Source organism: Barbatula barbatula (genome assembly GCF_947034865.1).
Source record: "Barbatula barbatula genome assembly, chromosome: 12".
Lineage (NCBI taxonomy): Eukaryota > Metazoa > Chordata > Actinopteri > Cypriniformes > Nemacheilidae > Barbatula > Barbatula barbatula.
Window position 1 is genome coordinate 2,733,225 of NC_136775.1, and position 26,997 is coordinate 2,760,221.

The 26,997-nt window shown below is 38.3% G+C and overlaps 1 protein-coding gene across 1 annotated transcript in view; it reads right to left on the reverse strand.

Annotated features, from left to right (window-relative positions):
• Window positions 1-26,997, reverse strand: part of thsd7ab (thrombospondin, type I, domain containing 7Ab) — a gene marked incomplete at its 3' end in the record, with an annotated part of 85,012 nt that overhangs the window by 18,574 nt on the left and 39,441 nt on the right. Inside the window, exons 3-12 of the mRNA XM_079469427.1 lie at window positions 25,993-26,241; window positions 22,759-22,940; window positions 20,644-20,712; window positions 16,645-16,800; window positions 16,276-16,479; window positions 12,120-12,314; window positions 7,449-7,680; window positions 3,110-3,225; window positions 1,267-1,402; window positions 754-857 (exon numbers count right to left, since the gene is read on the reverse strand). Of these exons, the coding sequence (XP_079325553.1) occupies window positions 754-857; window positions 1,267-1,402; window positions 3,110-3,225; window positions 7,449-7,680; window positions 12,120-12,314; window positions 16,276-16,479; window positions 16,645-16,800; window positions 20,644-20,712; window positions 22,759-22,940; window positions 25,993-26,241 (1,643 nt within the window). The remainder of the gene's footprint in view (window positions 1-753; window positions 858-1,266; window positions 1,403-3,109; window positions 3,226-7,448; window positions 7,681-12,119; window positions 12,315-16,275; window positions 16,480-16,644; window positions 16,801-20,643; window positions 20,713-22,758; window positions 22,941-25,992; window positions 26,242-26,997) is intronic.

Genomic DNA, 26,997 nt, shown 5'->3' on the forward strand with positions numbered 1-26,997 from the left:
TTAGTGTTTGTTTAGGTTTCAATATCACATCATAATCTCAAAATATTAATTATTTTCTCACAAAGACATTTTTGTTTTGTTTCCGAAGACATGAATCGAGCCACTAGAGTCATTTTGATTACTTAAAAGATGGACATATTTGCAAATGCAGTGACATAGAACATTGTTTCTGGGCGAAATTATAAAATGTTTTATTTATTTTTGGTTGAACTGTTTCTTTTAGCTGGTGTCATTCCTATGATGATGTAATGCATCATGTTGAAATGACATGTGACGTGAGGGCGAGTAAACAGAAAGCATGAGGTCAAACTCTGAGCCACTACCGAGTTCAAGAGAGCAGCATCAACACTGATGACAAAACAATGACGTCTGTCTGCAATGTCAAGACCAATCAGATCACGACTTTGAGGGATTGCTTTGCTCCTGAAATGCACTGAAGGGCAAATGTGAAATCTGGAGTGACGGAAGCTTCTGTCAGACCAATGTTTATGCCAAAATATGACGCAGTCTGCTGGCTTCTGAGCATCAAGAAAATAGATCCAAAAACGCATTGAAAACCTAAAACTGCAGGTTGCAATGAAATGCATACAAGAAGAAAGAATCGAAAAATTGAGACATTTGTAAGATTTCTTGCTTTCTGAAATGTAGGAGTCTTATGCAGAAGTTTCCATTTAATCTCATTGATATCTAAGAGACATAATTGACATGATTTTCTATCTTCCTACCGTAGGGTCCCTACTGTTCCACGCATACCTCGTGTTTGGACTCCAGCCCCGCAGTTCTCCTGTGCTCCTCTACTGTCCCTGCGGATGCTCCACGGCACCAGTTGACATTTTCGCCACTTGTGTGTTTTCCACCTGGATTGTCAGGGTAATTTTGTCATTATGATTAAAAGTGGTTGTTTGCTTATCACACTATATCCTCATTAGCCGACTTGAAATAAGAAATGTCAGAAAACAGATAACCCAAGAAAATTAGGCTGTTTTTATTTTTAATCACTGTGCAGAACCCGTAGCCGACTGTTATTTTTTCATGCGTAGCTGCAAGCCGTACCTAATAACTCTCTTCAGACGTGACTGCATTCACAATGTAGCACGGCCTCTTATACCCTTCTGCTTTGAAGTAACATTATTTTAATCATTTTCATTTGGAGTACCAAGAAATGTGTTTAAGCACAGATCCCCATGCTTTTTACACAAGGAAAGAAATTACGAAATAAAAGAGTAAAACTGTAGATTATAGATATTGCTGTGTGTGTACTTTTACCTGTAACCCGGACAGACAGATGGAGTGCCACAGTCTTTCTCTTCATAAAGGACGTCTGGACACTCCTGACCTCCATTAGCAGGCATCTGGATGATCACTCGATAGCGAGTCTGTCTACTATTCAGCCCATTCACACCTGCTGATTCAAACTCTCAGATTAATATGTTGAATTAAACTGCATGCATGCTACATTCTACCAGTAAACATACATGACAGGCACAGAGACAGACAGTTAGTTCATATACTATATATCAGTATATGTATAACAGACACGCAGACAGACAGCTAGACAATATATATGAGTATATGCAAAGATATTATTATTAACATGATGCTCCACTACCGTGACTAGGAATGCAACACTTAATATGGCCGCTCAAGCGCAGGAAGTCCTGACTAACAGTAAAACGAGCCAATCGTCGATCAGTAAAGACTGCGCAGGCAAGGTGATTTTTTGCGGAATTTTAACTTAGCAAACCAAAGTTAATATACATTTCATGTCCAGTTTAATTTTTGATCGTAAATATGCGGTTTAATTTAATTTAATTAAATTTTTGCCAGTGATTTTAGAAATATTTGCCTTCCCCCATTCAAGTATATAGGACTGTGGACTTGGGCTGCGTCCAAATACCCCCACTTGCCGTCTTTGCACTTGACCACTTGCCTACTTTCATGACGTTTTTTCCCGTTTTTGGCCCAAGTGTTCTAGTGGGAGTGAAGTTCCCAAGTGAGCATGTAGTATTTCTCACCCTTTGGGACACACTAAACAAGTGCAAACATGTAACGTTAATTAATGTGGTGTTTCTAATTATGTGATAAAAAGCAGTTTTACAAAATACATCACCAATATAATATGCAAAATTACGTTTTACTACAGTAACATCTAATTATCAGGTCAAATCAGATTTATTTTTCTAGGGCATTATTTGTATTTTATCGAAGCAGCTGTACCCAAAAAAGCAAAAACACTATGCCAAACATAGAATAAATAAATACACAACCTTAAAAAGTCACGTATAACTTGCACTGGAACGCTTTCCGCGACATCTCCTGAGACCCGGACAAAAAGTCTCATGATATATCCAGAACGTGATGCATGATGGGATACACTTAGCCCTGAATACCGCTTGGAAGTGGTATTTAAGATAGTATGGTTTTAGTGTGCGTTAAGGGCACTGCACTTTTAAGACATTGGACAGACTTGTGCTCTCACTTCCTGTCGCGTGCACACGCTCTCAAATTGCCAAGACTGCAAGTGGGGGTATTTGACGTAAATAGCTGCCCAGAAGCGTTGCAAATATGGCTGCCGAGTGGCATGACTTCCTTAAATGGACTTTGGCCATTTAACAGACAGCTAGAAAATATACATATCAGTTAACATATTACAGACAGATAGACAGCTAAGTGAAGAGACAGGATACTAATATATACGGTGCATCAGTGTACATACAACAGATAAGACCGTATAATATATATCTATATATACATCTAGATATATAGATAGACAGACAGACAGATAGACAAACAGACAGGCAGGCAGACAGATGTGTACATATACTACAGATCAGTTAGCATACAGTATATTAAATACGTATGGTTGGTATGGTTTTTTTCGTCAACTACCCATTTGAAAAATCTTACATACAGTACATACTATATAGATAAACAGTATACTTTACTATATATTTGTATATGTACTGTATAAAAGACAGACACATAGATAAATAGTATCATACATACAGAATTAGTGCATGTATAACAGATCGACAGTATATTTCAGTATAAGGGGAAGGATAAAACAGACAGACCCTTCTATCAGATAGACAGATGGGTAGGTGGGTACCTGCATCACAGGACGATGGGCACTGTGTCCAGTTACTGAAGGGTGTTACTATACAGTCTTTCTTACAGGGTAGCAGACAAGGTCGTACTGTCTCTGGACGAGGGGCATCTGGACATCTGAGAGAAACAACAGAATCACTGAACTACAGCTGGACAAAATTCATAATTTATCACTCAACGCAGGTCGATCCAGAACCCAAGAACGTACTGAATATAATACATCGTCGGTTTTATTTAGTGTAAGTGTTCTGGACACCCCATCACATATTCTCTCTGACACATCTTTGCTTGTCCAGATAAAACCATGAGACATAACACTGGCAACTAAAACACAGAAGTAGTGATAACAAAACAAGCGGAACAAAAGATAAAAAGCCATGGCATTATGGATTACAGAAGAAGCCTTGCTGAGCATGACTCGGTTGCATCTGTAGCAGGACAGTGTCTCTTTCGATCTTGTTTTCCATGCTCCCCGGCTGCATTATGTACGAGCCAGACGGTGCAGATAAGACCCCACATTCTGCTACAGCATTCAGTCATCGTGTAATACTCTTCTTTTATTACCGCTACAGTTTATGATCAGAGGTTAGCTTTAATCCGCTCCTGTATTTTAAGCACTGCTCCTGGAAAGGATAAACAGGGATGCCACGGTCCAGCAGAGGGACATCCGGTAATCTGATCTCTGATCAAATCCTCCAGGTCTGGCATCCTGGAAAGGGCACGGTCATGTCCTCTGGTTTCATGAGACGTGAAGTTGCAAAGCAGTGGTGATATAATAAAGCAACGGCTACGTAAGGCAGATTTATTCGTAATGCCGACGGAAGCGGTAAATCCTGCCAGGGAGACAAATCCGGTTTGGGTGTGCAGGGCTCTCCTGGAGATTGGGTACATTTCTGACAGAGCATTAGTTACACTGCAATGTAGGCAATGGCTCATTTAGATGGTTTTTCTAAAGACTTTAAAATAAAGGATTATTCCTTTGGCTGTTCTTACCTGCTACGACGCGTGCAAAGAGTGCGGATGGTTATACAGCAGTAAATCTCGGAGGACAGAACTGACTCATGAAAACTAAATTTAAATGTCTTACCGTAGCAAACGGAAATGATTAAACTAGAATAGGGTTAGGAAATGTCCCAAAAGCATCATTAAAAAAAGTTAATACGTTTAACCACGACGCAGAATAAATGCCCTCTCTAACTTGTCATTATTTTTCAATTAGGATTAAATGTCATAAGGGCTGATGTGAAGCGAGGGATCGCATTTGCTTTCACAAAAGCAGTTCATTAGGGTTGAGAAGCCGTTATAAATATAGTTTGTTAATTGCTTCTGATAGGATAATCTGTTAAAGTGAAACTTGTTTGGATAAGAAGTGTGGGAACAATAAAATCATTCTTAACTGGAAAATAATTTACTGCCCAATGCCATTTCTATCATCTAAAGAACAACTGGAATCATTTTCAAGTTTTATTTTCTAACAAATAAATTTGAAGGGTGACTCAAGTTCTTAACATTCTTTCAGCATCTTGAGATGATGGTCATCAACAGCCAAAGTACATCAACAGCTCGTCTACTGGAAAGAAATCTAGCATATTACAGCAATACAAATCTAATTCAATTCATCGTTCACAAAAAATTAGAAGAGGAGGAGAAAACAGCGACAACGATGTGCTAAAATAGAAAGGTCTTCCCTTTGCGTTTCTGAAAGGTTGGATGCTGATGTCAAAACCTTTTCCGTTCACACAAATCCACGAAAATGACAAAAAACACTGATTCTACGGAGCCGCGAATTTTAAACTTCCCAGCATTCACAAATGTGTGCCTTTGCACTGTACAGAGAAACTTACGGTGTATTGTAGTCAAAAGATTGCACTTTAAAACCCAAAGTTTGCATTTTCATGCCCCCAAATCACTGCTCCGTGCGAATGAACGACATAAAAAATGCCAATAAAAGCCACAATGTGTACATTTAAACCGCTAGATGGGGCACTTTTTTGAAACAACAACAAAAGGCGAAGCTAAATTATGTTATGTAGGAGAGTGGAATTATGGGACATCGTTTTCACCATCCAGAGGCGTATGGAGATCGCCCATCATGTTCAGGGGCGAGGTAATGAATGATTTTTATATTATGTCATTATGAATTAGCTTGCAAGACACGTGGAATGTAATGCTACATTAGCCGGCGAATGATATTGGACTTTGTCGATTGATTTTATTAACGTAATGCTACACAGTTTTACGTGTTTAAACAGTCATACAGTCATCGTTTAAAAAGTAAACTATATTTTTAAGCTTTTTGGGGGTTTCTTCGCCAAGGAGTAATCGGCATCCATAATAACAGAACAACAGATGCTGTATAACCACTTCCGCATTTGCGTGTTGCCGTAGTTTCTACAACCCGAAACTGAGGGTAGTTATATTAAATCACTGATATGCGACAAATACATGGGAGACAAGGGACGGGCCATTATTCTAAATAGGAATTTCTCTGGATTTGCACATTCGTGGGAACATTTTGGATAATGTACGTACACAACTGGATAAAAAATATCACACTGTGCAGGTGAGTTTTGGATATTTCATGACAAAATTATTCCATATTGTGGCTTTAAGTTTCCAGTTTTTAGTTAGAAACACTTGTGTTTACACCCTCTTAATTTGCAACATTATAAATGGCATAAAAGTCTCTAAAAGGCCCAGAAACTGTCAGGAAGTATAACAGCAGTTGTCAGTAAGTGTGATGAACATCACAGGTCTTGAGCCCAAAGCTTTAACATCTCGTCTGTATTTTCATGACTTTTCTTCTCACCCTGACACCATGAGTGACACAAAGTGTCTCAGGGCCTGAAAACCTGAAAAAAGACAGCTCTCAGTCATCCCAGAGCCGGGCTGAAGCTTGACACCTGAACACATTTATGATTTACTCATGTTTCTTTTTAAACCTCTCATCTAGATTCAAGTCTTCAAATTGAGATTTTTGCTGTAGTTCCCATCGAATAATACTGTGAATGATAATGTGAAAATACATGCTCCTGATCTTATTGTATTATTTCAAATAAACTTCTCACTCCAATTTTTGTTGGCATCAACAACGCTTCCATCCCTACATTACGCTCGACATCCACGATGCAGCCTTCCTAGCCTGAAACAAAACGCATTGGAAATGTCTAATGCTTGAGTGATAATACCACTGAAAAATGCAAAACAACACCTCCGTTTTACACAGCTTGAATTTGTATACTCCCGAAACATACCGCTATTGTTTTCAAAAAGGATGCGTCTGGGGAATAACAGCTCGGTGGTGTTTTTTGGGGGGTTTGTTTATGGTAAGTATGAAGAGGAATTTCTTCTTGTGGTGAATAAATTGCATTAAAGAATCAAAGGCACTTAATTACCGCCATTATCATCAATAGAAAATAAGTAGGGACTGAAAATGACAGAGATAATTACCCTGCGTGTGTGTGTGTGTGTGTGTGTGTGTGTGTGTTCAGCCGTCTGGACTGCCTGCAGTGGAATGATGGGGTGTGAGCACAATTACCATCTGTCAATCAAACATAAGCACAGCCCATCTTCATCTGAACCATTATCCATCATCCGCTCAACAGAACTCAATTCATATGCGCTTACAGAGTGTATTTACGTATCACATCAGTTAATATTGTGTCATGAAGAGTTGTGCAGTACGAACAAAATATGACATTAGAATGAATAATTTATATATAATTTATGATAAATTTTAGAACAACAAAGGATGTATTTCTTAGTATTTGGTTATTTTAAATAAAACAAACATCTTGCGAGTTAAAAAATCTAATTTTCAAAATTTCACACTAAATTTAAATGTATTTAAAATTGTATGTGGTATTAGTGCCAAAACAGCTCCATATTATGCAACACTTGAATTAAAACAAACATTTAAAGTGATACATTACCCCAAAAATCGAATTATTCGAAATTGTTTAATCATCCTAAAAACACGCATGACTGCCGTCCTTTAGTACCCACAAAAGATATTTTGAGAAATGTCTCAGTGGTTTTGTGTCCATACAGTGGAAGTCAATAGGGCTCATGTTGTTTGGTCACCAACCTATCCAATATCTTCTTTTGTGTTTTGCAAAAGCAAATCAAACAGGTTTGGAATAACATTTCGAGTAAATGATGAAATATTTTTTTCATTAATATTATAAAAAAAGCATTAAATTACAGGGGAGGTCTTCCGGAGTGAAGTTTGGGCCACATAACGTTTCCTTAACAAAGATGTTATTTCATTAACAAAGATGCCAATCATAAAAGCCATTTGCAAAACTAGAAATGTTTTAAGGTACTTCAATTAGACTTACTTTTTGGGCGGCACCTGTCCGACGTTGACTTTTACGCAGATGACCTTGCGTGCCTGCATTCCCATGGCGCAGGTGGCTTTGCCCGCACTGGAGGAGGTGTTGAGGGTAGATGTGCTGGTGTCCTCCACACACTGTCCCCATGGGCCCGTCTGCCAGTGATACACCACGCAGGGATGTTCGTTACAGTTGCGCACCTCTTGCAGGGAGCTGCTGTTCGGACAGCTGGAACCTCCTGCAGGAGCAGAGTGACATGCATCAGGTTTGATAACGCGTTTATAACGGAAATGTCAAAGATGCCCGTCACAACCATTATGGGTCAGCTGTGATCTTGAGTACATTTACATTTACATTTAGTCATTTAGCAGACGCTTTTATCCAAAGCGACTTACAGATGAGGAAACATTGGAAGCAATTATAACAACATAGGCAACAAAATACATAAGTGCATCAAACTAGTCCATTAAAGCCTAGCACAGTATACAAAGCTAAGAATAGTGAGGTTAGTAAGTGTTTTTTTTATTTATTTATTTATTTTATTTTTTTTTTTATAGAAGGAAAGGGAAGAGAATTAGGAAAAATCAATCAGCGACGTGTTGACGGAAGAGATGCGTTTTTAGGCGTTTTTTAAAGATGGCAACCGAGTCTGCTGATCTTGTAGCAGCTGGTAGATCATTCCACCAATGTGGAACAGATCCAGAGAAGGTACGGGAGAGTGACTTTTTTCCTTTTTGGGATGGTACCACTAGTCGTTGTTCCTTTGCAGACCGCAGTGATCTGGCAGGAACATAAATCTGCATTATCGAGTGGAGATATGATGGTGCAGATCCGGTGTTGGTCTTGTAGGCCAGGAGCAAAGCTTTGAACTCTATGCGGGCGGCAACAGGGAGCCAGTGTAACCTGATGAAGAGCGGAGTTACATGCGCTCTCTTCGGTTCATTGAAGACCACTCTTGCCGCCGCATTCTGGATCATCTGGAGAGGTTTGATTGTGCAAGCAGGAAGTCCAGCCAGAAGCGCATTGCAATAATCCAGTTTGGACAAGACAAGAGCCTGGACTAGGACTTGCGTAGAGTGCTCCGATAGGAAAGGTCTAATTTTCCTAATGTTGTAGAGGATGAATCTACAGGACCGGGTGGTGCTGGCAACATGACTTGTGAGGTTAAGCCGATCATCGATTACCACTCCCAGGTTTCTGTCTGTGCTGGACGGTGTAATCGTTGATGAGCCTAGTTGAATGGTAAGGTTGTGGTGAATCTTTGGGTTGGCCGGGATCACAAGCAGTTCCGTTTTTGCAAGGTACACAGCAAATACGAAAAATGTTTAATGCCCCTCAGGCCCTTGGACCCCAATGCGCTTGATTGGCTTTCAAGAGGTACTTTATGAAGTACAGTAAATATATTCTCTTAACTATAGATAAACATAGATGCCTCATTAGCGACTGTTTCTATGGGCTGGCATATGCAAGTCTTCTGCCCTCTTAGGACAGCAACTGTAACGTGAACCATTCAAATAGGCCGGACACATCAATGTGCACACGGTTTCCCATAAACAGCACAAGAACACTGGCGATAGAGAGGAAATGAGCCGTCTCTGCTTTGATTTTCTTTCCGCGTATCCCTTGGAGTGAAACAGGTCAAGTGTTAATTTGCCGCCATCTCAACATAAGCCCGACATCTCCAGCCGGTTAAGTTTGTCGTAAATTGATTGAAACACTCCACATAATTGCCTCCTAATTCCTCATGAGTGGCATACAGTCAATGCAGCTGGTGGAGAGGAGCTCCAGCGACTGAATGCGACTAAATAACGGAGGACTTTTACAGGTTTGTAGATGACAGAGCTGCCCGGTGCACCTGTGAATCAAAACACTCTCATCTGAGAGAAGCACGCACATACATCCACACGATTATTTCTCCGGATTATAAGGTTTAGATTGTTAAAGGGGAACCTTGGGTTAGCAGATTTAAAGGGACACCCAAATATAACAATTCTGTCATCATTTGCTTACCTTGGAGTTGTTCCAAATGTGAACATGTACATACATTTCTTCGATCTGATGAACAAAGAGAAAGATATTTGGAGAATGCTTGTAACCAAACAGATCTTGGCCACCATTGACTACCATTGTAGAAAAAATGACAATGGTAGTCAAAGTGCCCCAAGAACGGTTTGCTTTCCTACGTTTTTCAAAAAATCTTCTTTTGTTTAACAGAACAAAGAAATGTATTAAGCAAGATTTTCTACTATAGCAGCCAAGAACTTACAGTACAGGCATTCTTCCAAATATCAGAACAGAGAAATGTAGAAGATCTGGAACAACTTGAGGGTGAGTAAATACAGAAAGATCGTACATTTTTGGGTGAACTGTTCCTTTGACCCGTGATTTCTTAAGCACTACAATTCAACATCAGTCCTGCCAAAGATACACGAGCAACAGGGAAAATAAAAAAATAAAAATTTCGACATTCCTGTCAGACGAAATAGTGAATTGGAGAAGGCAGTTCGGAATGGCTTTCACATAGGACCCATTCATTTCAATGGCTCACATTTCAAAAGTTATTTTGCCGCTGTGCTTTGTGATGATTACCCGCGTGGGCAATAGGAACGGGGCATCCAAGCACGGAAAACAAAATGGATGAAGCGCTACTGTGCATGTTGGAAGTTTGCATCGAATAGGGACATCGGCAGAGACATATCTCCATTCAAGTTGGCATGTCAGGTGTGTTTTAAGTCAGGTAGCTTGTGGTAGGAAGGTGATATGCGAGTTAAATGGACATGGGCATCAGCAACATGCTGTTTTACCCTCCTCTAGCCTCCTCCTCGACTTTGAAATAAAGCTCAGTTGCGATAGAAAACGTCTATAACTCCAGCTGTTTCGAAAACTCTGCCTACTTTGCAACGGTGGCTTTAGAAATATAATATTGTTTATTCATGTTTACAACATTACTCTGGTGACTTGCTCAAAAATCGACTGTGATGGATATACATTATGCATAAGGTCTAGCCATTCAAATGGCTGCATTTGGCATCTGTAACATCAAAAGTCAAGCAGAGACAGAACGAGGAGATTACTAGTCACATTCAGATGAAAATGTCTGCCTATTAAAGGTCTTCTACTTAACGCACAGAAGTAAAAGTTAATTGTTTTATTTTGTATCTTCGTTTGGGGATGCAACTTGTATATTCAATGTTTTAAAAACAAAGAAGTCTGTTAAAACTGTCTAGCTATACAACCAGGCTATAACAATCAGATCTAAATCTACGCACGGCACACAACAGATGGAAATAAAAATGTGATGTACCGTAGAGTTCGGGAAACTTGGGGACCCTCGTAAGACCTTGAGATGAAGCAAATGTTTCAGGCGTCTTTGGATACGGCTTTACGCACCAGTGGTTAGATTGCAAATATTTTAGCAAATACTACACTAGTACTAGAGATGTTTAGATGACAGCACTCAAAGCATGTAAACAAACCTAAAAGGGCTTCTAGAGAGAATTACTCTACAGGGTGTAAAAGCGTGAAAGGTTTTCACACATTACCCTCCATAACTGTTATCCACGCCACTACCATGGATGTCACTGTGAAGAAAAAGACAAAAGGCTACAGTACAGACTCCTCCGAGAGTCAGAAACGACAACAAAAGATTATCACAATTTTACCAATAATGTTTCACCTGCTTGTAATACGATTTTGCTTTTTCTTTAAAAACCCCTCTCGTCCGTCTCACTTCTGGTATTTAACAGCCACTTTTCACTTTCCAATCAAGTATGACACTAGAATTTTTTGTGAACAAACTTTTCTTGTCTTCAGTGGCTCACTAATGCTTCCAACCTCGTTGGAACAGATGAAGTGCATTTCGGAGACCTGAAACACTCATGGTGATGTCACATAAAATCACTGTGGCCGTGAGCAAATAATCCATCAGGCAAACGTTTTACGGCGACTGTTTTCTGTCAGAGTCCAATTTTGCACGCAACAATCACAGACAATTCCAAGGATTTGAAATGCTCGCTACATTTGGCCCAAGAATGATTTGGACACTTAAAATGTCTGAATGTCACTGCAGTAGATAACAAAACATCAAACCATGTAGCTCTAGCTTGCTTCAAAGTTATGCATTTCCTTGAAAGAAGGTTGTGAGATTTTAAATGACCAAATAAAAGATATTTGGAAGAATATTTGGAAGAATGCTTGTAACCAAACAGTTCTTCAACACCATTGACTCCTATAGTAGGAAAAATGACAATCTTAGTCAAAAGTGCCCCAGAACTGTTTGATTTCCCACTTCAACATATATCTTCATTTGTGTTCAACAGAAGCATTCTTCCAAATATCTTTCTCTGGGTTGAGAACAAATACATTTATACAGATTTTAAACAACACATTTTTATTTTTGGATGAACTGTCCCTTTAAAACTATAGAGTACAGAAGCGCACTAAAAAGGACAAGCTTCAAAGCTTAAAACGAAATTGCATCAACTAATCCATTTTTCATGAAAACAAATGGTTGCGGTTTGAATTAATACGTAAAAAAAAGGATTTTATTTTGGTTCAGCTGAACAAAACGTTCAATCAAAGCCCTCAACAAACCTGAGGTGCCGACACAACAACATTTCAGTAAAAAGAAACACATTAAATGCAATCATGCTAGTTCCCCGTGTGATGTTGGTTTACCTTCTCCAGCATTGTAAGCCAGTATGGCACGGGTTCTCATCTGTTTGCCCTCTGCGGTTTTGCTGGAGCAGGTCTGGGAACAGGTGGACCACTGGGTCCAGATGCTGAGAGCGCAGTCTTTAGGACACGGAACGGTACAGGGCGCAGGTGCAGGATAGACGGCATCAACACACATCTCCCTTTCCACCTCTTTGCCTGAAGCAAAACACAGCGTCAACATTACAACACCACACAACGAACGGTAATGTTAACACAGGATCACAAAATCTGCTCACAAAGCACCTTAAAATAATGTTAACAAGAGGGAACAAAAACACTTTAGGTACAACTATATTGATAATGTACTATAGTATTGGTTCAAAACCAAACACTTTCCCTAATGGATTAGTTCACCCTAAAATGAAAATTCTGTCATCATTTACTCCCCCTCTTGTCATTTCAAACTTGTACGACATTTTTTTACTGCAGAACGCAAAAGAAGATATTTTAAAGAAAGTTGATGACCGAACACCACTGGACCCCATTCACTTTAATTGTATGGACACAAAACCAATGCAAGTGAATGGGGTCCAGTTAACAACATTCTTCAAAATGTCTTCTTTTGTGTTCTGCAGAAGAAAGAAAGTCATACAGGTTTGGGATGACATGGTAAATACATTATGAAACTATCCCTTTAATAACATTTGCTTAATGATTTTGATGTGATTAATTGATGGTTTCAACACATTTAAATCATCTTAATTTTTTAACTGAGCTCATATATTTCAATTGATGCAACGAAATAAATATTAAACATTTAATATACAGTCGCTCAGGGGGTCTCCAGTTCCACCAATTTATAATGAAAGAGTCTCACAAAACCATTACATGCTGTCATAAAAACAATCCCATAATTCAAAGGAATTTCTAATGCACTTCACAACTCGTCTGCATCCACATGACTGCTATTTTGAAACCGTGCCATCCTAAATTATTAGCACGCAATAACACCGACAGGCCAAAATGTGCAAACGTTGTCAGAACGTCTGCACATTTGGCATGGAGCGCAGGCTTTCTCAAAGAGTTCTCTTGATCTTTCACAGTGAGCCAGAAGAGAAGAACATCGGCTTGGATTTGGTTTTAGCATGGGGACATTCGCTAGAAAAAGAAATAACTATATGCCTGCGCAGCGAACCACAAACACCCAATACATATTTTCATCAAACACAGGGATTCTCCGAGCTTTCCTTGTAGCAGACATCAGCGATACAATATTTACATCGATCTGTGTCAGATGCCTTGCCATTTGTGAAGCAATATTGCAAGTTAGTTGGAGAAGAGCAGATGTCAAGTCTGCTTGAAAAAAACAACTAGCAGATCAATTTTAATCAGTGAATGATGGAATCAATCTGGCACGCTATAAGGGCCTAGGCAAGGGATGGCGGGACGAAGGCGTTAGATTGCTCGCAGCAGATTCCGCAGAAAATTATTCCACATTGTTATTTTATAGACGTCATATCAGAGATTCTGAATGAGGGTGGTCACGTGACACTGTCATTTTATGAATGCTCTGTTTTTTCATTGTAAAACTGGTGATAGTTTGTCTTTTTAGATGCAAAAACATGGAATTAGAAGAGTACAAATTTTGACCAACTACGGCAAAATATATCAGCCGTTCATGAAAGTGTTATGCAAACTATTATTATAGTTCTGGTTAGACCTTGACATCACCCACTTTTAATGAACAAATAACGATATATTCCTTTAGAAAATAACTACAGAAACAGCAAAGAAATTCAAATGTATATTAAGCGTATAGTTAAGCTGCGTCTCGTTTTGGAAGGCTGCGTCCTCTGAAGGTCTCATTTGAAGCCTGCCAAGTCATCGAGGCCGTCAGGTTTCATAAAAGCAGACAGGACACTCCATATGCACCCTTCTGCGACCTACTTCAGACTTCAGAGTTTTGTGCCGTTTTTTTGCCTTTATTTGGACAGTAACAGTGAGAGGACAGGAAGTGAAGTGGGCGAGAGAGGGGGTGGGATTGGGAAAGGACCACGAGCCGGGACTCCAACTCGGGTTGCCCGGAGCGCAACACCACCATATGTCGGAGCACTAACCACAAGGCTATCGGTCCGACCAACATCTGTTATTTGAATAAATGGCTGAAGCTGCACATTATATATTATAAGCCACTAGCTAGAATGATCCGCAAACACAGACTTAGTATCGAGCCATGCGCGTGCATCCAAAGAAACTGTCCACAAGCAAGGATGTCATTAATTGTCAATAATTTGAACAACTAATCATCAGTCTCTTATAAAACATTTTCAAATGATATATTACTGTATTGACCTTGTAGATTCAGCAGCGGACGAGGACAAGCAGTCAGAAAGACACCAGGAAAATTTATGAGAGTAGAGATCAGTCTTTAGCCGGTCTAATTTATACGAGTGTCTCTCCAGCAATCGCTAAAATTGTCTTTCCCGAGCAGCTGGAGGACAGGATCACCATTAGCAAGATGTTTACACTCCTCCGTTGAATTACCAACGTAAAGAGCTCCCGCAGAGAAGGAAAATGTTCTGGACACAGCACACGAGCTGAGAGATGAGACAGGGACGATACTGTTTCCCGGAGGCTAATTACCGGATTCAGAATCAATCCTACTTTTTAAAAACATCCACCACAGACGCTGACAGAACACTAGTGAGAATCTACTGGTCTGCTTTGGCAGTGCAGGGATTTGGCAAGTGGCACACAAGAGATTATACTTAAACTTTTGGAACGAGACCAGCTCCGGCTGAAGTTTTCGAAGGGCTTTTTACATGAACTCACGACAAGCACAATATTCATTTTTTCTTGTGTTGATATATTGCAGGATGATGACAACATTTTTGCTGTGTTTTGTGGAAAACACTTTGAGGTACAATAGCATACAGATGGCTGCCACAACATCATGAGGTCTTCAAACGCTGGAAAAAACTGTGTTTTAAATCAGAGTCAGGCAACATTTCACACCTTTATTTTTTGAAAGATGTCAACACTGCACTGCCAAAGTAATAGCCCAATTTACCCCATTAAATAAAAGTGTGAACCGCCCATTAATAAACCTGACTTTCTTAATAGAAACAGGGTACATAGAGATTTATGTTTTTGCTCAGAAGGACAAAAGTTGAACTTTTCTATTGAAACTTTCGGTGTAAAGTTGCAATGCCACATAGATATCAGACAAATTACAACTGCTCTGACTCATATCTGACCCCTAATATCACAGCAAAAACTATATTGTTATGCAAGAACATACATTTCATGATTTAAGTACAACAATCAAAACTTCAGATCATTCTAAATTGTATATTTCTTTTCATTTATACAAATCTTTGCAAACATTTTGCAACTTGAATATCATTTGTTTTATATCATGTTTCTATATTGATTATTTTATGGTTTAAACATTCTACTCAAAACCTTATTTCTTTCTATAATAAATATTTTATCATTTAAACATTAAACTCAAAACATTGTGCAACTCTAAAATAATTCATTAAAAATCAATATTTTTCAATATTTTATCATTTAAACATTAAACCCATAAAATGATGTAACTGTTAGTTTCATGTAAATGCATATGACACCTCCGGCAGCATTAACATTTACATTCATATTTAGGCTTTATCAGTCCCTTTTGGTTCAAAGCGAGGCAAAATCGAGGAAACAAAGAAACGATATATCTTTAAAAAGGCTAAGAATTGAGCATTTAGCATGTTCCTGTCAAGTATTCATAAAAATATTTTGTAGTTGTTTCTTAAAGAGTGTGAGCGATGTGGCAGACTGGATTGAATTTGGAAGTTTATTCCACCGAAAGGGAACCGTGAGGGAGAATAAGTGGGAAAGTGATTGTATCGAGGTAGCGGGACGAGAGTCTCGAAGCGAGGTCAGCTGTGTCTCGCATCACGGAGGAGATTGTGGAACACAAAATTCAGGCCTGGTCCTCTCTCACTGACGGTCCGGTCGCTCGTCCTCAATCCTCCGTATCACGGTTTAGCATCCCGGCTCTTGTCCTGCCTACCTCGCTACAGTGATATTTTGCCACATAAAGATCCTTCAAGTCTTTGTGTCTTTTAAACCTCATTATTTTTTATAAAGCAGCTTATAAATGGTACGTATTGTGACTTGTTACCCTCTTTGTTGATGCAGCGGACCTGTGGATTCTGGGTTCCCTCTCCACAATCCATATCATCTTCAGGAACACACTCCTCCAGTTTGACCAGCTGCCAGGTAAAACAGCTGGGATCTTCACACGGGACGGCCTCCACCAGGTGCGGACAGCTCCCCTCGCCACCCGTGGGGTTATTAGTAATGTTTCGCCGCCTAAACTTGAATCCTGAAAAACAAACAAAACAGGAAAAAAGCCAAAGACATAAACCTGTAAACGGTTGGACCTTTTGTTGCGTCATTGCTTCGGCGATGCAACACCACATTAAGCAAAATGTGAATTTTGACAAAAGTATAGTGTTCCAGTATAGAAGATGGTTACAGCCATGTTTACCTTTCTTTATGACCCGTTCATCACAATTCTCAAAGGTGCAGGGCCCCCAGGCGCCCCACGGCGACAGCTCACACTCCACAGGACACGGGATGTGGCACATCTGCGTGGTGCTTGGAGTGGATCCAGTGCACAAGCGGCTGTCCATGGGTTGTGATGCTATAATGCAAACACGCGCATTAAAACATCCAACTGCAACAATGCACCCACGTGGGGAGGACACATGGCGAACAATTAGATATACACTGCAGGAGACGACAAATAGAGGCATTAAACACGCTCCAAAGAATCTGTGTCTGTTCCCGGAGAAAAACAGGAGGTAAACGGAACCAGGAACGGGCCCACATGGATCAGGCTCCAAAGGAAAGAAATCCACCATTTAAAGTTCCTTCTGTGATGTCTCATGTTCATTTGCTAGATCATTTTCATGTCTTACCTAATGCTGCAAAGAATGTAATGTTTTACCATATTTAAAGGGATAGTTCAAGCAGAAATAAACATTCAGACATTATTTATTCACCCATGACTTTTTCATCTGTAGAATACAAAAGGAGATATTTTGAGAGGTCTTGTGTCCATGCAATGGAAGTCAAGATATTTCTTCAAAATATCTTCTTATGTGTTCTGCAGATGAAAGAAAGTCATTCAGGTTTGGAACGACAAGACAAATGAATAACTAATGGACGGACTGCCTTTTTTAGTGAACGATCCTTTTAAAAACTAAAAGGTTTGCAGATTCTGTGTACGTCCAGTCATAAGATTGTAGGTCGTCCATTGAAACTACAATATTCAATCTCAAAAACACAACATTGCTGCATTAAGGTGCAATAAGATTTCCAGTGTGAGAAGCTGACGAGTGACACGACTGCCGTTTTACATCAAAGCGAGCTAAATTCCTCCAGTAGAGCGCTGGCGTGCCGACGTGTGGAGAGAGTTCTGCTCTCTGGAGATATCTACAACTAACTGTCTCCCCTCGTACACCCATTCAAAACTCTGAGTCCCTGAAGACTGACACTCCTGCAGACCTTCAGAAAATAATTGATGGAATAACGCTCTTCTCAAGAAGACAGGTGTTGAGAATGACAGCCCACCTCGTAACTGCTACTGCACTGCAGCTTCTATAATGAACAGAGTGGAGGTTTTCACTGTTATGTACTGTCATTTAAGTTGCAATAACACCGCACAAGTTCTCCTTGTTTACGTGCCAGATGGTCCAGACCTGGCACGCAAGCGTCCTGTCTAATGAAAGTCTGCGGTTTGTGCTGGATCGAATAAACGCATTGAAACTCACTCAATTCAAGCCAGAGAATGATGGTTCTCAAGCAGGTTCTCTGCTGTATATCGACACACATGTTTAACACATAAAATTGCAGATTACCTTATACTTAACTTCACATCTAGTCATAGTAAATACTATAGCATACTTCAGTACTTTTGTGTGGAGAAATATATTACAAGAAAAGAAAACACGCAGAAAAATTAAACTGTAAAAAAAATGGCCCTAATGGATCCATCTGTGCCATTAATGTCCTTTGTCAGATACCTGACTATTCACGTGATGATCTGCACTTGTGCTACAACAAATTTCAATCATCACTAAAACAGTTTGGACTTCATAGTAAATATAATCAATAAATAAATAATGTGCATGCAATAATAAATAATTAAAAAAGTAGTTAGATAAAATGTTATAGCTTGATTTAAATATGATAAATAAATAATAAACAGTAAATAAACTAATTAAACATAAAATAAATAAGTAGTTAGACTAAATGATATAAGATTGATTTAAATATAATAAATCAATCATGTACATAAACTAATTAAAAATCAAATAAATAAGAAGTTAGACTAAATGATATAAGATTGATTTAATTATAATAAATAAATAATTGACATAAACTAATTAAAAATAAAATAAGTATTTAGACTAAATGATATAAGATTGATTTAAATATAATAAATAAATAATTGACATAAACTAATTAAAAATAAAATAAGTATTTAGACTCAATTATGTAAGATTGATTTAATTATAATAAATACATAAATAATGTACATAAACCAATAAAAAACAATATAAACTAAAATATAAAGTATAGTTAGATCAAATATGTATAAGGTTATAAGCTTGTGATTTGGTTTAAGGTAAGGAGGCCGTTCTTGACACTGACGTTTAGATACTTGATTGATAACAACAAAACAAATGAACCCACAAAGGTTCAGACATCAGCTTTAAACATTCCTAAATGTCAATGAAACTCTTTTAACAACGTCAGGTTAATTTCAAAGACTATTGTATTTAACTATTAAATCTTGGCTGCTTTTTATACAAAAGTTTAAATAGGCTTTTTCACCTTTTTATATTCAAGTTTTTTATGGTATACACAGTAAGTCCAGCAATTTCACTTTTGTATAAGTTACAGCAACTTATCACAAATAGTAAGCTGAAATGACTTGAAAACACAGATTGTTCTTTGACATTGTAGTGCTACATATGAACCATTTTCCACACTTCAAACAAGTTATAATGTATCAATTTGGCATTGAAATCCATTTCCTGAACTGGCTTTCACACAGAACACCTTGTGTGGACATACTGTGCGTCACCTTTTCTCAACAAAATCAATCTATACGTCTTTATTAAACCCTTTTTTTGTGTTTTTTCTCAGACACGTACAGCACATCCTATTGTAAAAGATACAAGATGAGAAACCCAAGCAGGTGCATCTTGTTTAAAAAGGCCACAAGCTATTTGCAACTGCACTTACAAATACATATGAAATGCTTTTCTATTTCATTTGAGAAGAGGCGTACAGTAGGGAGCTGTCATAGGGACCGCCATTACCGATCAATCTCTGTCAGCTACCTGCTGCCCAAAGGAGAACGCCGACGACTAAAACACAGATTGTTGCATCACTATACAGTTGTAATGAGCTCTCCATGGACACACGCGGTTACAGAAAAACTCTGAGGCAAAGAAAACAAAATATGTAAACACGCCTCAGGCGCCGCGGTTTGATCAAAGCAAATGTGCCAGCAACGACATAAAAGAAAAATAGGTATTTTAAAAGGAATATTTCATGATTTTTTAATATGTCACCGAACCACATCTGTGGAACGCTGCTGACTAACACAAATATGAGTTCAAAATCATTTTAAAACGATGAAATGTCTCTGCATATTTGTTTCCTAGGCTTCAATACTGTAAAAACATTACTGTACGTGTGTTGTGCTGCACAAAGATGCGAGAAAATAACCCAAAATCTCAATATTCACTCACTCTCTGGCCATCCCAAATGTTAATGTCTTTTCTTCAGCCTAACACAAACCTTTATACAAAAATATCTGTCACTTTATGTACATACAGGTCCCAAAATGTTGAAACTCCAAAAATACAAACATTCATCATAAAAGTAATACAAATGATGTTGTTTTTCTTGGTTTTGGTTCATCCAGTAGTTAACAAATCTATTCTGAAGTGTAATGTTTGGGAAAGAAAACCAAATATTTGGGTTTTATTAAGGAAAATTAAAACCAAAACAAACATGTAAGAGTTCAATTAAAATATGGCGAAACGTCAATACCTTTGCACGACTCATGTTGTCTGTACACGACTGTAGTTGTCATACTGATATGATATTTCTTCATGACACACGTAAGAACCAATAAGAAAGTTATTGCCGCACTGATATGAATATAAACCCGGGTGAGCATGTTTTGTTTTTAGCTTCGCAAAATAGGCTCAAAATATTACACTTTTGTCACAAACCTACTTTTATTAAGCAAGTCTGAGCCTTTAGGAGCTTCAGTATTTTGGAATCTGTCTGTGCACATGCGAGACAGATATATATATATATATATATATAAATAAATATATACATATATTTATACATGTTTATATTTATACGTATATATATACATTCATCTGATCTGGTATATGTAGTAAATTAAATGCATTTCAAATGTCCCACAAAGGTCACGAGAGGTCAAAGCTCTTACCTGAGATCTCAAAACTGATGGACAGGAGGGGAGGGGCACTAGGCGTCTGACCGTTTCCAGACTGGCCATCTACAAAACACACAAATACCAAACTCTAGCAAACTATCACTACAACACTAGTGCACTACAAAACCACAAACACCTTAACTACAGACTCTAGAAAAGCCTATTCAAGCTTGAACACGATGAATGTGATCTACGGTGTATATAACCTGTTCGGCTTTAAAACAAGCTCAGATCTCAAACATTAAAAAAATGAAGGTTCCTATAGCTTTAACTAAATTGTCTCTTCTCATCAATATCCGCTTTTGCCGTATCTTGGGTTTCCAATATGATTCTTCGGAGATTATACAGTTCCTGCAACTTGATGCTTTAAAAGATTTAAGTGTTAGTTTTACGTCTCAAAGTAAAGTGATGCCCTCCTGGGTTCTCTGAAGCACATTTAAAGTCATATACAGATATTTTATCATCAGATTGATGTTAAAAAGTCTTCTCCATATGACCCCATAGGAACTCTAAGACGTTCTCCTATGAGATCATATGGAGTCATTAAGGCTGTAACATCCTTTTCAAAAATGTTAAGAGATTTTTAAGAGATTATCTCTGGTAATCGATGGGAAATAGCATTCTGTTCCCGGTACTGGTGCAGTGCTGTGTTTTTAATGGAAAATTTTAATGAGCATCACATCCAGATAGATCTTAAGATGGTTTGATCACATCAAAGAATCTTAAAGCTGAAACCCTCCCTCCCGGGTGAGAGCATCACATCTCCAGCAGCGCGCTACAGCTAAAGCACATTTTCCCTTGAACTTTCTGTGTTCATGTATCTGCTGTCAGTGGAGTAGATACCCCGCCTCCCCCCGGTGAAGCGAAACACTTCCTGCACCACGCTGATAAGGAAACAGATTTCTAACATACGCAGCTCCACCAGTGGCCCTTTTAATAGAAGTTCTTCTTATATATAACTAGAGCTAAAACGCTCAGCGCTCATCTGCTCTAATGCGCAGGGACATGTGCGTTATGATAAGTCTCAATGTGCAGACGATACGGTTCCGAGAGTCAAAAGAGGACGCAGAACAGCGGGAGGAAAAAAAGGTGTTTGCCTTGAAGATGGGTGGACCGCTAATGGAGCAATAATGTTTGTGCATGTGGAGCGCGCCAGAAATGCTGATGCTATGTATACAGTAAGAGATTTGGATGCGGGTGGGTAGCACTTTTTGAGTTATGAATGATAAATAGTACAAACATGTTAATTCTGTGCCTTATATTGTGAAAAAAATCCAATGTAACTACGTATTACAGGTAAGGATTTAAAATAAACATTTATATATCAATAAAATGTTTATAAAATAATAATATAAGATTTAATTTAATTATTAAAAGTGAGATATTATATAACATTTATTTTAATATTGACAATAAATATAACAATAAATCTTTGCAAGTGGGCGGGTGTCACACTGGATAGAAAGATTTAGGAAAGATGGATGGTACACGTAGGCTACTTTTTATTACAGAATGAGAACGTTTCCTCAGTTTCAAAGTTACTAAATTAAAATGAGTTCAAATAAAATAATTTCATTTAGAACAGCTAAACTAAAGATTTTTTTTATTTATTTAAATATAATTAAAATAAACAAACATGATTTAATTGTTGAATGTAATTTCTATATTGATAATAAATGTAACATTAAATTATCTGAAATTTAAAAAAACCTGATGCTCTTGTTTTAAACTAATAATCTATGAAAATACGTGGCAAAAGTGAAAGCACAAAATATTTTCAATCTACACTAAATGATACCAAAAACAATAATAACCTTCATTTACATCAATATGAAAAAAAATGCTAAACTTGTAAGAAATCAAAAGGTTGCAGGTTTAAACCCAAGCCACATCCATGAACGATTGGACCTATAATAAAAGAACTGTAAATAAATATAACTAATACATTTTCTTAATAAAATTTGCTTAATAATTTGACTAATTACTTTCTGGAAGCTGTTGCAACCCATTTATCATAGTTATCCAAGACCGCCCGTGTCATTCTGACGTCTCTCGTTGTCAATCAATACAAATGACATTGCCACTGGTAAATGTACTGTAGCGCTTTACCTTGTTTGTCTTTATTGTTATTGATGTAGTTGAGTAGTTCAGCTTTGGCCTGGACGCAGTAGACCTCTCTGTTCTGAACGCCTCCACCGCACAGGCCAGTCTGATTGACCCGTCGCCGGTCCTGCTGACCGAGCAGCGCATCAACACGACACTCGCTCCATTCTGTGGTCCGCCAGGCATAACTGCAATTCGTGTGGGAAAAAATAAAACAATTACATTCTTAAATTTTCTTTGGTGCAAACACACTGCAATAAATCTTCATAATTTTTAAAGGACGACATCAGTGTATTTGCATTATTTGTCACTGTCGTGTTGCACGAGTTTGTACATCGCTCATGATAAACTAAGGGCTTTAAAACTATGAATAGATGAAAAGAAAAAAAAAACTTGTGTACTGTAAAAACACCAGGCAGCTGTTTACCACCGTAGCGTAATGAGAACAAGACGCAATTTCATTGTCATTGAAGTATTTGTCCCTTTGGATTTACCATCAAATATCGGAAATCTCGAAACAGTGTTTGTGTTTGTCTGCTGTTAAAGCCTCTCTACGAAGGCCAAAGACAAGTTTACATGAAAGTAACAAATAACCCTTAAAATGAGCTGTTATTTCAACATAAAAGCATTGTTAGCTTTTCCAAAAACTCTCAAAACCGACTGTTTATCTAAATCTTAAAGCTGACATATTGCTCAAACTCTTTTCACTGAATTGTCGACTTTGACCAAGATGTTTTTACAAAAACCTCTGACATTTCTTCAGATCGACTTATGAAACTTTAGTGAACACAGAGATAGGGATCATTTGTGAGAAGCAAGTCTCAATACATTCTTGTTTTTTGAAACATAACATTTCTCTTGACTGCTAGAAATGAACGCACCGATAGTGGTCCCAAATCTGCAAAGTCTTTAAAGAGAAAGTTCACCCATCATTAAAGATCTTGACAATGTATTCACCCCATGCTGTTTAACGCCTGTACTGTTTATATATCTTTGTGGTAACCCCCCAAAATCTATCTATTTTGATAAGTGTCTCAGTGGTTTTGTGCCCATATAATGAAAGTCAAAATATCTTCTTATGTGTTCTGCAGTACTTCAGAAAGTCGAGATTTTTTTTACATCTAACTATCATTTTTCTTCTCTGTTTGTAGCTTGTGGGTGGCTCAGAAAGAATTGCGTGTCCTATGACTCGGTGCCAGTACGTGCCATCTGTGAGAGAATAAGATTAGAGCTGGTTGACAGAGCTGCTAAGATCGCTTCCATTTGTGCATCCCCTCTTGGCTCTGGACCACAGACCGGCCCGATCCGTTTCTCTCTGCCTCCATATGCTCTTGTTCTGTGAGCGCTGACTCTCACAGCCTTCATCGCTCTCACAGGTCAACCGCCTCCCGGCGGGCCTTACTGATCCGCACGGGCACTTTTCCACGATCGGAGCAGAAAGAACTCAGTTTCAACATGCTGAGAAGCCACTTCTGTTTCAGAGTGCCAGTTTTTATGCACATGCCCGCAGGAAAGAATAATCTCAACTGTTTCTCTAAAACAGCAATGAGATTAAACGAGGAGCAAATAAGATTAAAAGTGACACGTGCCAGATTCTCCAAGTTAAAACACTTTAACTTCTGCTATCCCATCTTAATACGCAGATATTTAAAGTAGGCCATTTGTAGGATGATGCTGCCAAAAAGCGTACGCATTTTTACTTCCAGTCCAACATCCAAGCTCAAACCTTTCGTTCAGATGCTATCTGTATACATTTAACCCCGTAATAGCTTTGTCTCTATATCAATCATAGTCACATTTATTTCTCCAAGGCAAATATAAAATAAATATCTGAGATCAAGTTGAAACATGAAAGCTCCACTGAATCCCCTGAACCTCAGAGCAACAACATTTATCTCTTTGTTGACACATATTGCCGTATGACAAGATTACATGAAATTGTTGGGAAGATATGACAATACCATAACTCCATCAACTCAATACAATCCCAAAAGATACAAAACCATGAAAATGAAATAGTTTGACACCAAAATAAAACTGATGCTGACTGGTATGTCTACATAAGAAAATACATCCTGTATACAATACAGTTTTCAAAATTAACCTCCTATCGACCATCAAATGAGTATAAATGGGCTTTTAGTTCACAAAACAGCTATGGGTAGGTAATATAATTTCAAGAGTTTATGATTTATGGCAAAAGAACAATAGTGTGACTGTTATTTTATGATTCATGGCAAAAGAACATTAGTGTGACTGTTATTGATGAAGTTAGGCTTTGTGCATGCCTAAAGACTACAAAATAACTGGCATTTTCTAACAATCCACAAAAACTGTGATCTTCTCAGAAATCATAAATTCTAGATGTATTGTGGCCATTTCAGTCCGGTGTCTGTTGAATTTCAACAAAATCAAACCTCAGGAGTGACAAAGTCATCCAACACCAATGTGAAAGACTGACAGCATGACAAGACATGAAAGAAAAGAGGTGAACATGTCACTTTTTTTTACTTGTCCTTAATACACGTACAGATACAGTTGTATTGCTTAAAAGTGAATATGAACTTGTTTTCTTTGCAGTATCTGAGAGCATCGTTTGACTTGTATGTGCAAGAAGACATCTACACAATCTTACTGCCATAAAAAAGCTATTATGTATTTGATGCACACAAGTTTCACGCCCCTGAACACCAGGAACACTTTGTTAACATTTACATGCATGTACATGAAAGTTTTGAGAGCTTATGTCCAGTTAAAGTTTTTTGTCAAAATTCAGCAACCTTGCCACTAGATGATTTAAAAAAATCTTGCGACAAATGATTTCTTAAATCTGTATCATTCTGCATACTTTCTCAATTAATTCAAGCTATTAAAAGTTGCATGCATAAAATGATATTACAAAACAGAAATTGCAGACGTTTAAGATTGAGGTTACGTTATATGTAGTATTCCCTGGCTGTGAAAACCCAGCTAGTCATTTTGGGTGATTAACTGTATTCTACATAAAATCATGCACACAATGTAAAGCATTACAGTCATTCAGTCAAAATGTGATATCTTTAAAACGGACTGAATAAGACCCTGTACAAATTGAAATCACAATAAAATTAATGCTTGAAATAAAACTTTGATGATCAACTTCCCAAAATAGCTCTGTATATGTATATATACAGTATTCAAGTCATTTCCTGGCGAATATTTGCCCGTATTTTAGCGTTTGTAAAACCTCATGGTACTTACGTGGCACAGGGTGGCACCCGGGGTCCCTCGGGCTCACAGGCTTGACGTTCCTCTATCTGGGGGCACTCCGCCCCCCCTCCAACCGGAAGCTGCGTCGCCTGTCTGCTGCGAGAGCGTGTGCCCTTTGAAACGCTGGGGTCGGTGCAGGTCTTGGAGCAGTTGCCCCACAGGCCCCATTCACTGACGGCACAGTCTTTGGGCATCATGCAGGACTGATATGTTTCCGGAAGGCTCCAGTGGGGACACTGGCTGATACAGATGAGACACGGCACACATCGAAAGCATATTTTAGTATTAATATTACAAACTTAAGCAGCAACTGTACCATGGTACCGCCAAAGTATGTTTATCTTTAAACACTTTAATAACATGTTTGTGTGAGTTAAACTCAATTTGCAGTCACAATGAACAAGCGCTTTTCTAATTGTTTCGGTGTTCAGTAACTGCAGCACAAATGGAAACTTTTATCGGTTATTTTCTCCGCAGGCATCGCGGCTGATGAGCCATTAGAGGAAATTACAGGCTGTTTCCCGCTCAGGCCGGCTTCATTTAGCAACCTTCCATTTAGGTGCCGCGGCTGCCAAACGCACCTCAGGGCAGCGTAGACCCTTAAACACATAAACTTCAGAGCCGCCACTGTTTCCGCCCACTTTCGATCTAGATTAAGATGTCTCTTAAAAATCTGCCAACGCTATGATGCCATATTGTACCATTATACTGGAAGGTCTTAGAGCACAATCATTGGTTGTGAGGCATAACCCAGGCAGAAATAGATGGTAGAAGTCTGTTGCTGTGTCAAATTGTGACTAAACATGCACCTGCAAATTGCTGGGCAAAGTCTACCATTTTTTAAGATACGCATATTTGACAGTACATAATATAAATCTCAACAAATAATTTATTTTTATTAAAGAAAACAAATTACTTTAAAAACAGGAACTAAAAAAGTGAAATCATAATATATGAAGAGTTTGTTTCCAAACTAAGATAACACAATAAAAACAT